At 41.2% G+C, this 16,202-nt stretch overlaps 1 protein-coding gene across 23 annotated transcripts in view; it reads right to left on the bottom strand.

Annotated features, from left to right (window-relative positions):
- Positions 1 to 16,202, bottom strand: part of ICA1 (islet cell autoantigen 1) — a 146,494-nt gene that overhangs the window by 20,822 nt on the left and 109,470 nt on the right. For 21 of the 23 annotated variants that reach the window (XM_081800491.1, XM_031031410.2, XM_081800498.1 and 18 more), the window contains 4 exons: positions 13,453 to 13,547; positions 11,193 to 11,245; positions 8,000 to 8,062; positions 7,856 to 7,888 (listed from right to left, as the gene is read on the bottom strand). In XM_081800491.1, the coding sequence (XP_081656617.1) occupies positions 7,856 to 7,888; positions 8,000 to 8,062; positions 11,193 to 11,245; positions 13,453 to 13,547 (244 nt within the window). The remainder of the gene's footprint in view (positions 1 to 7,855; positions 7,889 to 7,999; positions 8,063 to 11,192; positions 11,246 to 13,452; positions 13,548 to 16,202) is intronic. The other 2 variants (XM_081800489.1, XM_081800502.1) reach the window with 1 other exon arrangement.

Below are 16,202 nucleotides of genomic sequence, written 5' to 3'. Positions count from 1 at the left end.
GGGTATTGAGTGGATTTCTGTGGGTTTTGTTAACTTAGCATCCCTTCCCTCCTCCTCTTCAGTTTTCCCTTTTGGGAAACACCTTCTCCACAGGATCCTGTGGAGACACCACATCCGGTGCCTCTAGGTTGGCCAGTGTCCTTCATTTCTCAGGCCATGGTGACTGGCTCAGCGATGGGCACATGCCAGAGGCTTCCCTGAGTTTGCTATATGGAAGGTGGAAGGAGAAGGGTCTCTCATTCAGATTCCAAGTTCTAAAGATGCAGTTTTGAGGCTCTCAGGGATGATGGAGAAGAACACAGGGCAAACCAGCATCAAGAGTCGGAAAGAAAATCCTGACAACACTGTCTAAGCCCTGGACCCAGCTCTGCTTGAAGCCAATCCATCACTGTATGTCCCCAGTTTCATGGACCAATTCCCAATACAGTCTTTTCTTTTTAATTTGAAAGCTAAACTACTTAGAGAAGGGTTTCTGTTACTTCCAACCAAAAGATTCCTGACTAATGTTGTATCCTGTCAAACTCAACTTTACTGACAGAAATGAGAAAAGGACCCTCAGTGAGGATGATATTGTCTAGAGCTAGTTCTGAATAGAGATTTAGTTGGAGGTCGACACTGAAATTGGCCTATTAGTGTCCTGGTTATTTAACTGTTCAAGTGGGCTGCACAGCGGACATTTTCTCTAAGAGAACTTATTACTTCCCTAAAAGCAATGAAACTGGTACTGACTTGAACCAGAAAACAGGGAAGCCCAATTATTGCCCTGATAATTAAGATGCTTGAAATTACCATACATAACTTGTAAGAAAAACTTAATTACAAGTAAAAAAGGACAGGTTCAGGTCTGTAACCAGACATGTCAAGACTTGAAAAATAACACTAGTCAGTTGGCTCTTAAGAATCAAGCTATCATTTTCTTTGGGAATAATTCAACTCAACTGTAAGAAAACGGGACACACACACAGAGAATAAGCTCTTTGAGAGAAGCCCGGGTAAGGGCTGTATGGGTGGTGTCAGGGCTTCTACCAGGGAGCTGAGCAAGTATTGCTCCTGGGTTATGGCGACCCATCCTTCAAGGGTGAACCAGCGTTCCTAGCTCTCAGGTGCCAAACCCACAGATACCACTCCAAGCTCCCTTCATGCTCTTGCAGGATCCTGAGTCTCCATGTTCACTATCACATCAGATAACACAACTCCAGACATTACTACAGAAACAGAGGCCAACAGGGACACCTGAGTGGCTCAGTCGGTTAAGCGACTGCCTTTGGCTCAGATCATGATCCCAGGGTCCTGGGATCGAGTCCCACATCGGGCTCCCTGCTCAGCGGGGAGCCTGCTTCTCCCTCTCCCTCTGCCTGCCACTCTCCCTGCTTGTGCTCTCTCTCTCTGACAAATAAATAAATAAAGTCTTAAAAAAAATCAAAACTGTACACTCTCCCCTCCTGCTGGAGCCTGCTCTGCCCCCACCGGGATTCAGCTCCAGCATTTCTAGTCTTTCTCTCTCCAAAGCTTCCTCTCCTGACCTCAGAAGACGTGTGCACATACCAACAACGGCCAATCTTGTGATTCCTGTCTCCCCCAGCACCCCATCCCACCCCCCAATGTTGCCTCTCTGGTTTCTCCTTCTACAGCCACACACTCTGCTTTGTCAACCACTCTTGTTTTGGTGGCCTGCCGTCAAGTTCCTAACCCCACTCTACACTGAAGTGGGCCTCCGGAAGGTTACTGGTGAGATCCTCATGGCCGATTCCAATCCCCTTTTCTCTGGCCTCAACCCCTGTGGTACTTTGCCCCGTTGCCCACCCTGGAAATGCTGTCATCTCCTGGGGTCTCCATGAAGTGGCTCTTTTGAATGTCCTTCCATCTCTTTGACAATACTCTCCCTGCTGTCTCTTCCTACTCTAGTTACCCTAAAGTCTCCTCCTAAGTTATATCTCCCTTTCCTGCATTATCTACAGAACATTTTATCTAGTCTCATGGTTCCAATCTCACCTGGGAAGATTCTCAAATCTCCATCTCCAATTCCACGTTTTCTTGACCTCTGATGACAAACTCCTGACTCGAGGGTCCTTTGGGGTCTGCCCACTGGCAAGCCTGCTGGCACTCCATAAAAGACACCCTCTCGCTGTATACCTTTGCTCAGTTCAGCTGTGAGATTATTACTTTCTTACTTGAAAACCTTCAACGGCTCCCTCTGTAACACTCCTTATAGTGGTATTCAGGACCTCTGTGGTCCAGCTCTAATGCAGCCCTTCTAGCAACTCCTTCAGGGAAGGCTACAGTTCGGCAAAACTCTGCCGCATCTGCCATTTTTCAATTGTGCTTTCCTGCCTTCCTGTCTGGGAACCTGCTCTTTTTGTCCCAGTGAGATGCCTAGAGAGAAGAATCATACTTAACTGAAAGGGATCTTAGAGAGTATCCCCTGTAACTCACTTTGCCGATAAGGAAAAAGACACCCAGGTTAGATGACCTGCCCAAGGTCATATAACTTATTAGTTACAGATCATGTGGCTGGGGACCCCTGGCTATAGGTGAAGATGTCTTCTCAGTGCCATACACTGCTTTTACCTCACAGCCTGTTCAAGATGTCATATATAAATGAATATTCAAGCTTTTGTAAAGTTTGGAGGGTTTCTAAGGTCAGATGGCTGCACTTACAGCCAGGCAGAGCTCTCAGCTGCAGGCAGAATGGCAGAATGGCCGAGATGGCAGACCTACTCGGCATGTTTGCCTCACACTGCCCAAGGGTTCAAAGATAAAAATCCTATGCTCCTGGGAAAATACTCTCCAGGAAAACGGATTCTGAGCCAATGCACTCTGATTCTGACCCAGCGAGTTTTCAGAGTGAAAACTGACATACAGAGGAAGCTCTCTTAAGTTCAGAGAGGGTGTACAGAGGGTGGGTGACAGAAAGTAAATGTGGGAAACTGGTGACAGCCCCCTCAGGTTATATTTTTGAAATCATACTGAGTTTCATGACCTCAGCATGAATTAGGAACCCAAAAGATGGAAACATAGCTACATAGACCAAAAATGAGAGCACAGGAAAACAACGAGGTAAATGTCACATAAGTCACCTTCATCTGTGTGTGAAACAGGAAGACTGTTTCTCTGGTTTTCTCCCTGGTCCCCACTCTCAGCATTATGACTAATGTAAAGGCTGCACACTTGTAATACACATGAAAACCCCAACAACCAACACAGACCTCACACCACCCAACAGAGAGTATGGGGGAGAAAGATGGGGTGGGAAACCACCGTACAAAAATGTCTAATGAGAAAAGTATTCGCCCTTATAAAAGGCTCTGGTAACAAATTGTACTTGTTCGGAATCCAAGAATACTGCTTCTAAAAACTCCCTTTTGGTGAAAAAAGACACAGCTAATAATAATAATAGATGGGGGAAAATCCATCTCTACCCACTCTCTGGGATATACACGTGCACACGCCCTCCAAAAAAAACAAAAACAAAAACCCTAACAGTGCTAGTTCCTGAGTAGGCATTCAAAAAATATTTCTTGATGGTCCCCAGCCTTGGTCCTCCATTTCAGCATGAGATCTTAACAAGCAAGCAATCTTACTGGAAAACTTGACACCTGAGCAGTAGGAGTAAATCTATATAGAACACTACTGACTCCATGGTGATCAAGTAAGAACAGTAGACTGTTTGGTTTTAAAAGTGCACCATTATTTTATGAAAGGACCAGAGCCAGCACTCCGTCCTCAGATGCTGAGGGAGACAGGGAGAAGGAAAGGTTGATGAGAAAAGATAACAAGCTTAGTCTTTGCCTCACTACATGTGAGAAAGCAATCAGATCCCTAGTCAGCTCTATATGGAGAACAGCAAGAGATAGTTCTGAACATCTTGGGAGAAACCAGGCACGGGGACATAAGCCTGTATTATTGCTAAGGGCTAAAGATCTGCACCCAGACCTAAACGAGCTACTGAATGACCCTCTTTGTTGTTCTGATGCTTGGCCAGAACAAGTTTGAAAGTAGTAACCAAGGAAATGGCAGGAGACAAAACATTTTAATTGTAATGTGTAACAATTACAATTCTTTTTAAATTTTTTTTTTTTTTAAGATTTTATTTATTTGCGAGAGAGAGAATGAGAGACAAAAGAGCATGAGAGGGAGGAGGGTCAGAGGGAGAAGCAGACTCCCCGCCGAGCAGGGAGCCCGATGCGGGACTCGATCCCGGGACTCCAGGATCATGACCTGAGCCGAAGGCAGTCGCTTAACCAACTGAGCCACCCAGGCGCCCAACAATTATAATTCTTAAAAATTTCAGTTAATCCTGTCCTAGAGAAGGATCTTTTGGATAAATCCAAGTAATGAGATTTAGGTGGGCTAAATTCATCTCTCTCTGCTTTATATCACTTTCTGTTCAATAACCGATCTACTAGTTATTTTTCTCAGCCCAACTGTGAGGAACACAAAAACTTATATGTTACAACTAACTCATGAATTGAGGTTGGGATTGTCACATGTCATCACAAGGTGATTTCAGGGCCACTTTCAAGTTATTGCAAAATGTCACTCAGTTTTTTACTTAAAAATTTTTATAAACTGGCCAAATATTGGTTTTCTATTTACATTATCTATTTAGTAGGAGAAAACACATTATATTATGACACTGAATCAAAGTGATTTTCTGGGCAATGGCTCCTGGAGAATTGTCTCCTTGTTGTTGTCATAAGCAGTCTGCTTTTTGATAACATTGTGCCACAGCTTGGCCATAACTTGTCTAACAGAATTAGCAGTGGGAGTGAACTGGCCCCCAAGCAGCAGGGTGCTAGAGCTTATAGCCCCCAAGTCCTATAAAGGCAGCCAACCCTGGATTAAGCTCTTTTTATTTCTTGATTGTTTAATGTCTTGCATATTATAATCAGTGCTTTAATTCAGGATTTGGGCCTTCTGGCAGTTTTCTGAAGGGCACACATTTTGAAGTCAACTAATTATCGTGTGCTCTTTTCTTCAGTCACCACAAGTTCTGTGGACTGACAGTATTTCTATACTTGGCGGTCATGTTAATCTTTAAGCTGATGCTGCCCTAGGGGTTGCCAATGCAGAAGAGTCAGATAGTGACAAAGCATGGCTCAGGCCTCTAGAAGGGCTTTATGCATTGGCAGTGATAAAGGGAAAGGAAAAGAGAGATTATGTGACACTGCATTTAACTGAGACAGTTTGTAAATCAACTTTTCTGCCTGAAAACAAGTACACATTTTGGAGAAGAATACATTCATCTCTCTATTGTTAGAACTGCGTGAGCGCTCAAAAAAAGGGTATGAGCCTCTATTCTGTGAAACAAAGACTGTTAACTATAAACCAATGAGATATAAAAGTTCTAAGTAAGTGGAAACACATCAATCTTATTCCAGTGTATCCATGGCACATGCTCTGGAGGAAGCTTATGAAAGTAAGCATGCATCACGGGAAGTAGCATTTCTGATTTAATTCTGTGAAGAAATGCACAGCTGCTGGGTTAGTTTTTGTTGTACCATTACTATCCAAGTTGAAAAAGTCAAAATCCTCTTTTTTTTTTTTTTTAACATATAATGTATTATTTGTTTCAGAGGTACAGGTCTGTGATTCAACAGTCTTACACAATTCACAGCCCTCACCAGAGCACATACCCTCCCCAGAGCACATACCCTCCCCAGTGTCCATCACCCAGCCACCCCATCCCTCCCACCCCCCACCACTCCAGCAACCCTCAGTTTGTTTCCCGAGATTAAGAATTCCTCATATCAGTGAGGTCATATGATACATGATAGTAGGAAGGGGAAAATGAAGGGGGCGAATCGGAGGGGGAGACGAACCATGAGAGACTATGGACTCTGAGAAACAAACTTGAGGGTTCTAGAGGGGAGGGGGTTGGGGGGATGGGTTAGCCTGGTGATGGGTATTAAAGAGGGCACATTCTGCATGGAGCACTGGGTGTTATACGCAAACAACGAATCATGCAACACTACATCAAAAACTAATGATGTAATGTATGGTGATTAACATAATAAAATAAAATTAAAAAAAAAAAGTTAACATCCAAAAGCAAGAATTCTTTTTTGTAAGAAGGGGGAAACATGAGAACATAGACTCATATTTGCTTGTGAGTACATAAAAAAATGCCAGGAGGATAGAATGGGGCTGGGAATACCAGAATAGAGAGGAGTGGAGAGCGGAAATGGGAGTCAGAGTTTTCTATTGCCTACAGTTTTATTATCATTATCATATGCCAATGTGAATATACCTAATTCAAAAATTATGTTTATTAAAATAATGAAATTAAATAGGAGATAGTAAAAGCAAAGAACAAATTACATAAACAAGAGGTTGGCAAAAGGAGAAATAACAATCTTCCTACCAAAACAAGCTGAAACATATGTTTACTTGTAAAGAACCTGTTAAATGGGGACATCTGCTAAAACTAGATGGTGGGCCCCTACTGTGTGTTATATTATTGTCTGTAGCCCACCTTTGCAAGACTGAAATATTTCCCCCTCCAAAAAAAAAAAAATGTGTAAGAAATTTTCCTTTTTTTCATCAAAGTAATCTATCCTTATACAAGGGGGAAACGTTTTTATGAAAATGGAGGCCATGTAGTGACTGGTTTGCTTTAAAACTATTTGCTTTTTACTTTCATAACCTGACGAGATTTCTATATTTACCAAATAGGTAGTACTTATGACAAAAATACATGGGGACATCATGAGATATTGCACAGTATACTGCCTGCAAAGAGAAATTAGAAAGGAAAGCAGGTTTCTTCCCTCAAGTTGATAATCCTAAACCCTGGAAACCTAATGCAGGAGCTCTACTGCCTTTCCAATTTTGAAAAAAACTTTAACCAATGCCTTCTGTTTCCCAGACCTTCTTCCTCTCACACTTTGGGGATTAGACCCAGATCAGGCTCAAACTGAGTAGAGAAAATTGTCTGCCCTAGTTAACTGGGGCCTACAGGATGATCGTGCCCCATTTCCAGTCCTATGAGAAACCTGTAAAACCAGGGCAGGCTGTGTACTAGCCACCCAGGATAGAGGGTGCTCTAAAGTTTGTGTCAGAATCTCAGGGGTATTCTGGACTCATGATAAATCATCAGAAGGTAACCCTTGGTAGGATGGAAAGCAAAGGTTCTATCAGGCTGAACGCACTCAATTTCCCGGGGCTGCTTCAGACTATGGCTGTCTCATCCAGATCCATGACTCTGGATTCTCTTTTGGAGGGTATTTACTAAGTGATTGTAGGTCTGTTGAACTTGGGTGGGTGCCCTAGCCAGGCAAACTCCTCCTCTGTTTAACTAAGGCTCAGTGGAGGTGCAGCACAGGACAATCTTTCTAGTGTTACTTTCTCAACCGCTTCCCATCTCAAGAGTGTCCCCATGTCAGCGGCCATGAGAGACCCTCCATATACATGATCTCTGATTCTGACAACAACCCAGTAAGACTGTTGCTGTTGGTTCCATGTTACAAATGAGAGCAAAGGAGGCTGAAGGAGTTCAAGGGTGAGGCAAATGACTTAAGGCCATATAGTTAGCTTTATAGTAGAACTAATAACTCAAATCCAGGTCTGATTCTGCAAGCCATGTTTTTTCTACTACAGCATATGACTTTTGATGTCATAACTTTTAGGTTTAGGAGTTTGAACATTATGTAGTTAAACTTAGGATGACAGATCCATATATTCTAATTTGTGCTTGGGCATATTTAAAGCCATTTATAAAGACAAATGACAGTCACCTAAAAACAATTTGCTTGGGAATGCAAAGCTATTCAAAAGATAAACATTACATTTTCCTGCACATAAAAACAGTATTAAAAAATTAAATTATAATCCCAAAGAAATGTATAAATCTTACCACCTTCTTCGGGTTTCATGTCTAATAGTTCATCTACAGGTCCATTAGAGGAAGGGAAAGAAAACAAAATTATGAGTCAGTTTCATTTTGTAAGGAGTTTGTCAAATTTATTAAAATTGAGTCATTTTCCTTAATCTAGATTACCTGAGCATGCATTATGTGTAGAGCTTTTGTCTAAGGCAGATAAAACGCTTTTTCCATCTTCAGCTGTCAACAGAACACATGCATTTGGTTATCACCAATTCAGAATGGTGTGTATTCATATGCTATTGCAGTGTAAGGTAAACACACAGCTCATCACACAGAAGCAGGGGTCCTGAGATTACATTCTGCTCAAACTGTTGGCTCTCCATGAATTGAGTTAACAACCTCGACTCTTTGCTCTGTTTGGTAGAAAACTATATGACACTGACTTAACAATTCTCCTTTCATGGACAAACGTGTGATTCAAGTAATTGACTATTGATGGTGCTACGAACCTTAGCCATTTGGGGCCTGGCTAAAATAAAAAGGGCAGATCACTGAGTGAAAGAAGTCAGCCTGTAAATGCTACATACAGCATAATTCCCACTATACAGAATTCTGGAAAAGGCAAAACTATGTTAACAGTAAAAAGATCAGTGGTTGCCAAGTGTTTGGAGGAAGGGAGAGATGAACAAAGAGCAGCCACGGAGGAGTTTGACGACAGTGAAATTATTCTGAATAATACTCTAATGGCGAATACGTGTCATTGTGTATTTGTCAAAACCCATAAAATGTGTAGCACCAAGAGTGAACCCTAATGTAAACTATGAGTGACAATGATGTGTCAGTGTTGGTTCATTGACTATAACAAATGTATTACCCTGGTAGGGGATGCTAATAATGCATATGTGGGGACAGGGGGTATATGGAGATCTTTGTACCTTCTGCCCAGTTTTCTGTAAACTAAAAACTGCTCTAAATAATAAAGTGTGTGTCTGTGTATATGTGTGTATATACAACACAATACAACAGCCTTAAAACTTGGTGTGCTTGGGGTGGCTGGGTGGCTCAGTCAGTTAAGCATCTGCCTTTGGCTCAGGTCATGATCGTGGGGTCCTAGGATCTAGCCTCGTCTTGGGCTCCCTGCTCAGCAGAGAGTCTGCTTCTCCCTTTCCCTCTGACCCTCTCCTCTTGCTCATGTTCTCTCTCTCCTAAATGAATAATAATAATAAAAAAAACCTTGGGTTTGCTCCTGTGTACATTAGACTTTCTGTAGGTCACAAAATAAGACAGATGACACTTTAATTATGGTGAATTCCATTCTATGTATACCTAAAACAAGGTAATCAACATTTGCAATCTCAAAATATTATGCAAATACCACAAACAAGGGAACATACTACACAAAGAAAAAAAAATTTGATTCTTTCGTATTATTATGTGATTTATATTGATATGGAACTTGAAGACATAATAAACTGGAGTTTACATTTTCCCTCAAAACTATAATATTTCTAGATTCCCACAACATAATTCATGCTGTCAACACCCAAGAGATACTGAGGTTGGAGATGTGGATCAATACACTCAGAGAGCTCTTACATGGCCAACAGCATCAGGCTGACCTGCTTCTCTGTCTTCTATCACTTGCTCCCTTTCTCAGTCTCCAGAACAGTGTCTTTCTGACCTTCTCCTGGTCCTCTTTGGCTCATAGTCTTGGCCCAGGCTGTTTCTTTTACCTTGATAACTCCTGCAACAGCACTTGACTTAGCTAGGACCGTGAGCCCCTTAAACAGGTGGGGTCTCTCTATCGCACCTGCCCAGAACCCTTGCAGCTCTTATCAAAATTGGAGTTGCCCAATTACTTATGCAAATTATTAGATTACCACCTGCTTCCCCTTTTGACTGTGAGCCCCATCATGGGAAGGGTCTGAATATGTCTGGTGTACTACTGTGTGCCCAGAGCCTCCTGCTGTACCTGCCACACAGGCAGCACTCAATAAATATCTGTGGAACAGGGGTGCCTGGGTGGCTCAGTTGGTTAAGTGTCTGACTCTTGGCTTTGGTCTCCTGGTTGTGAGATCAAGCCCTGCATCGGCTCTGTGCTCAGCGCAGAGGCTGCCTAAGATTTTCTCTCTCCCTCTCCCTTTGCCCCTCCACCTGCTCAATGTGCTCTCTCTCTCTCAAATAAATAAATAAAATTTTAAAATAAATATCTGTTGAACAAATGAACAAATATGTGAGTAAAGGAGGGAGTACGTGCATGAAATGATGATATGAAGCCAAGTTAGAGAGGCAGATAGGTGAGAGGTTTTTGTTTTCTTTTGAAAGATAGATGAGGGAAAAGCAATTGAAGCAGTAAAGTGGGAGGAGAATAAAGCAGGTGAAGCAAATGGTTGGAAAAGTAGGAGGAAAGACAGAAGGAAGGTAGAGAGTGGAGGAAAAGAACAGAAGAGAAAGGAAGTCCCAGGATCTGCTTTGCCTCCTCCTATCTCCTGGAAGGGCTGCCACAGCAAAGGGTGGAGTGAGGCAAAGGCGGATATGCCCCACCCCCCCTCGAGGGCCAGGCTGAGCAGAAGGTTGGGGTAATTTCAGTTCTCTCCATATCACCTGTAAAGCTTTCCCTTGCATCCCTGAGGATTCGAGTCCCAGTGAAAAGCTCAGCATTACATCACCTTAGGCCCACCACGTTTTACTGTACCCTCCACTCCATTATGAGAAGAACCAGTGAAAGAACTAGCCATCATGGCAGGAGCCAGGAATAGCTGACAAACCTTTCATGGTACATTGCATTATCTACTAACCCTCCGATCGCTTTCCCAACAATTGGAGGATCAGCACACCCAAGGGAGCAGGTGTTACTCATTACAGAGCAGACCCAGGAATCACCTGCTAGAGCCGTGTCTGAGCTCTCCCCATCTGTTCCCAACAAAGACCAGCCCCCACCCCACAACACAGTGGAAACCAACTCACCCAATCTGATCATGTAATCTTATTAAAACTATCTTTACAGCCCAAATGGCAGTTAGAACTAGTAATGGCAATAGCAGAAATGTTATCATCTGTTGTAAAAGAAATCGCTCTCTGTTAATTCTCCATTTCAGATGCTCCTCTGACGGGCTGCTGCAGAAGTGACTGACGGTGCTATTCTCTGGCTCACAATATAAAACCCTCTCCCAATAATGCTATTTAGTCGGCATCACCGATATTTGAAAATTTAAAACCGAAATGGTAAAAAAAGAAAAAGCAAATTAATATAGTATTTTCTCAAATGGAAAAGAAGAAAGGCCTAGGAGGAGTCTGCCAAAAAAGAAAATGAATTGGTTGCTAAGCAGTATTTCAGAAGCAATTCTAAATAAAAATCAAAACTTACTCTTAAAACTAGGAGACTCCTTGTGCTGGTTTTCATCCTCTAATGAAATTAACCTTAAAATTAAAAAAAAAAAGTTTAGTAATCTAGTTCTGAAAATTTTATATTTATGATACAGCCAGATTTTTCTGTACAATATTACTGCACTTACAACACAAAGACGTGTGCACACACACATGAACATACAGTCATTTACATGCTATTCATTTTTTTAAGAGGAAATACTTTTGCTGGCTTTTTCCTCTCCTAAGGCTGGTTAGTAGCATCTTAATAACTGAATTTGGTTTCATCACAAGTCATATATTCTGTAAATATCTAGGTGGGCAGTTAGGTATAACTAAAATAGATACTGTACAGTTATCACTTTTAAAAACGTAGTTAAAAAACTGATGGGCAAGTGAGTGTTTATTCTGATTCCTGCTGTTACAGGAGAGGACACCTCAGGAGGTTAGCTAAATTACTAAGGCTGAAAAGCAAAAGCAGGATCCGTCTCAAATCCAGAAGACTGTCACCTACTGAACTCTCACCATACCAGTTAAGATCACGGCAGAGACATATCACCACCCTGAGACTCAGCTGGTACCTTTGAACCTCCTCCTCTAAAGCACCTTTACCTGCTATTTTTGAAAGAAAAAAAAAAAAATTCTTGCTAAATTTCCATTTTGCATTTAAAATAGTTACTGGATTACACTTTTTGAGCTTTTAAAAAGAAGTACTAACATAATGGAGAAACCTGAAATTAAGGAGAACTAATCGAGACAATCTCGGGTGGTTCCTTTCTGAGTGAAGACTAATACTTTGATTGCAGTAACATATATGGGTGAAAAGAAGGTACCAGAACTCATTCCAGGTCCTGCCTCTTACTACACCAGGGGCCATGGGCAGTCTCTTCACTTCTTTTGAGCCTCACTGCCATCATTTAAACAATGAGGAAATGTTGGCATTGATTACACAAAGGGTTGTTGTGAGAATGAGTAGAGAAAACATATAACAAAGCACCTGACATTGCACTTAGTATATAGTAGAGCTCACTAAAGGGTACTAAGCATTACTGTTATTACCAGGAATAGGTTAAACTGCTTCTCCCTAAAATAGTTAATTTTATTAGTTTCAGATCATATTCTATAGCTGTTCCCACAGTGAAAACCTGTCTTTGTTTTACACTAAAGGAATTTTCTAGTATTTGCTTTAAAATTAAAAAGGCTTGGGCTGCCTGGGTGGCTCAGTTGGTTAAGACTCAGTCTGACTCTTGATTTCAGCTTAGATCATGATCTCAGGATCTCATGCGTTGAGCTCCATACTCAGTGGGGAGTCTGCTTGAGATTCTCTCTCTCTGCCCCTACCTCCACTAAAAAAATAAATAATAAATAAAATTAAAAAGGCTAATACTGGCAGCAAATACTTCTGTGGGACAAAAATATATATTTGAAATTTCAGAAACACAGTAAAAATACAAGCCGGTTTTACCATACAATTATCATCTAAATTTTTTTGTGTGGAGAAAGAATCCCAAACGGAGGTAAGGTAATCCACTTTCCTAGGTCAGCCAGTTCAAGACTAACCCTGTTCCTGCAAGCCCTGATATCTCAATAGGAAAGGATTCACACGGAAACCTCCCTGCTGAATGGGATCAGGACACATCATGCACCACATATGTTGAGAAATTTGTCTCAGTAGGTAACATGACTGGAGGCCCCTTCTCTGTAAAGTGGCAAGAAATGGAGATAGAGCAGTCACTTCCTGCACTCTGCTTCACAGAGGAAAAAACAGAAGGTGTGAAGAGTAGGAAACAAAATGTCAGAACCCAACACTTTTGTATGATAACACCTTAGTACTCGATGTCTCCTGAGGCAATCTCATAGGTTATTTCCTTCTACGAGAGAAAAAGCCAGGGGATTTCCTATCTGGGAAAGGATTCTGTAAATGATGGTAACAAAAGGACCAGATTGGGTCCAGAAGCCTGACAGAGCAGAAAGCTGGGGCTGAGGCCACCATACAGAGAGCACTGGAGACGTGTGCCTTTTCTCGTCCCAGTCAACTCCTCACAAGTGTGCTCCTTCTAAGACCCGAGAAATGCGTCTCTTATTGGGATGAGTCCTGGCCGAGCAGGACTATGTGCAGGCCAAGTCTGGGCTTCATTTTAATACATCAACCCAGAGAAGTGAGGAATTAAAGCAACTGGCCTGTGTTTGAGACCCCAACAGACTTGCCGCCCTTGCCTGTGGAAATAAAGATTTTGCCAAGAGAAGCAGCCATAACTTACTGCCTCGGCTCCTCCACGGTGGCCTCTGCACTTTCCTGCTGGGTGATCTTCCTTTCTTCTTTCTCGATCAGTTTTTTCATAGGGTCTTGTAAGCTCTTGATCACGATAATGAAAAGGAAAAAAAGAAAAAGAAAGCTCAATAAAAAACTCAACTTCCTCTGGTCCAGAAACCAAACCTTGAATTCAAGGTTTGGGGAGGTTACCTTTGATCCTATCAAGTAGACAGAAAAGAGATTTTAAATGTTCTCAGACCCATCCAAGAAATACTAGCCTATAGAGGAAAATTGTTTTGCCACTAGATTTATGCTTTCCCCTTCGTGATAAGTTATTCAAAAGAAGGCCTTTTGGCTATTGCTAACTTTATTTTCCATCTTTAACATGTAGCAAAGATAAACATTCTGTTCTGCTTGCAGCCCACACACTGACAAAGTAGAAGTTTTCTCCCCCAAAGATGAGACAATTTCATTTTATTTTTAATTTTGTTTGTGATTTTATAATCTAAAAACAGCTTTTGAAAAATAAGAGAAAACAAAACCTTTTTTTAAGAAAAAACAAAACAAAACAAAACAAAATAGTGGCTTAACATATTCTGACAACTCCCACAAGTGGACAGAGCAGGTGCATCCAAATCTTTGTAGATTAAAAATGGGTGGGAATCTTTTTTTGGAACATAATTTCTTGGAGTTATTGTTCTCAAGTTTTATTAAATATTTAAGGAAAGACTTTTTTAAAAAATCCAGTGCCTAAAAACTGTACACCAGCAGCAAACCTGAAAAAAGCAAAACATTTCCATAATAACTGAATAATGAGTTATAAAAAGAGATCTCTACTTGTGGTTCTAATTAAACCACAAACCTACAAATTACACAAGAAACATCTCAAGATACTTAACCTGCTTATAATCTTAGAACCTTTAAAATCTGTCCTTTGGGCCTTCCTGTCTCGTCCTCCTTCCCCTTCCCATCTTTCTCTTCTCTAGTGTGACCCACACACAGAAGGTGACAAGCACGTTCCCTACACCAACTCTGACAGATCTGTGATGTCTAGCTGCAGGTTGGACGGAGATGGTCTGGAGACAGAGTCTTTGCAGAGCAGAGCTATGATGGATGGCAGTGTCTGCTGTGGATGCCAGGTGGACACTGGTGTTATGCTCTCTCACTCCCTATACAGAATAATTTCCCTATAACACCCAAGCAATCATGGTACCATTTTTCTCAAGAACCCACAGTACTTCTGTATTTCTTTCCACTTCTAGTCTAAACCTGTCTGCCTGATTTGAAAGATCTTCTAAGATGGGATCCTATCCTAATCTCCCAGATTGCTTCCCTCTGGCTTCCAAATGGGAGCTTTCCATTCGCGTAGGCCTGTCTCCTCATCGCCTTCTATGTGCTAATTGCCCCCTTCCTATCTTTGTTCATTCTGGTTCTTTACCCAAAAAAGTTCCACCTATTTGTCCACCCTCAAAAGTCTGATCAGTCTTTGCAAAGCCCAGATCAATTACTGGTATTTTCCTTAAAGCTTTATTCACTAAGCACGCCAAATTCAAGAAAGTCCTTCCATCTTCAAAGTGTATTTACAGTCCTATTCACATTTGATTATATCTATTCTGTATTATGTTTTGTTTCTTAAAAAAATATTTTTTAAATTAGAAAAATAATAGAACCACACGTAGAATGCTTGGAAAATTAAAAAGGAAAAACTACTCATAATTTGATTTCCCCCCAAAATTAGTTATTATTTGCATGTATTTCCTTTCTGGTTTTTCATACTCATACTACTTTATATAATTGGAATCATTGCATATAGATGTCTTCTTAAGCAATATAAGATGTGTACATATTTCATAATAAAAAATATTCCTCATCAGAGAATATAAAAAAGATTTTATATATCATAAACATTCAATATTAAATTAAAATAGGTAAATACACATTCATTCACCATTTTTCTAACATAAGGTCAAGGTTTTTTCATTGAATATATGTGCTATGATTGTAGTTCTGAAGCATTTTCTTGCATCCCAAAGGCATTGCCATCATTGGTAAGGACTATTTCTGGACATTTAGATTTAGTACACTTAGTCAACAAATAGTTTTAGAGCATTTACCAAGAGCCAGGTGCTGTTTTGGGTGCTGGAGATACAGTGGTGAACAAGACAGACAGAATTACTAGTTAATGATGGGTCTAAGGCAGGGAATTAACATGGGGGATACAAAGTGACTGGGTCACTACTTCAGTTAGCAAGCACATCCTCTCTTGGAAGTGACATTTCAGCTGAGAGTCAGAAGACAGGCAGGAGCCGTCCGTGTGCAGGTCAGGGAGAAACGGAGGCCTGAGGGCAAAGGCCTAAAGGAAGGCATAGCTTGGCTTGGTGGAGGAACAAAATGAATCCACTGCGATTATAATATAGTGGGCAAGAGTACAAGTCCTAGGAGATCAAGATACAGAGGTCAGCAGGGGTCACACAGGGATAACATTTCTTTACCCACATTCATCAATATTTAACATTGTGCCCCACTGGCTTCATCATATTATTTTGCCCTTTATATCTCTCCAGTGCATGACAACGAAACGGGATCCATGATTATCAGCTGGAGGGGGAAATGTGATAAAGGACAGTATTGAAACAAACAAGGCCACTGGAATATGGACTGTAGTATAGATGTTCTTCTTTTTTAAAATCATATACCCCAAAGCATCTGGTAAAAGCTGGGCATGTGTGTGTGTGTGTATATTTTGGAAATATGCAA

This window comes from Leptonychotes weddellii, chromosome 12, assembly GCF_054177405.1.
Source record: "Leptonychotes weddellii isolate Sample4059 chromosome 12, ASM5417740v2, whole genome shotgun sequence".
In the NCBI taxonomy this organism is placed as follows: Eukaryota; Metazoa; Chordata; class Mammalia; order Carnivora; family Phocidae; genus Leptonychotes; species Leptonychotes weddellii.
This window is presented reverse-complemented; position numbering and strand designations above follow the sequence as displayed.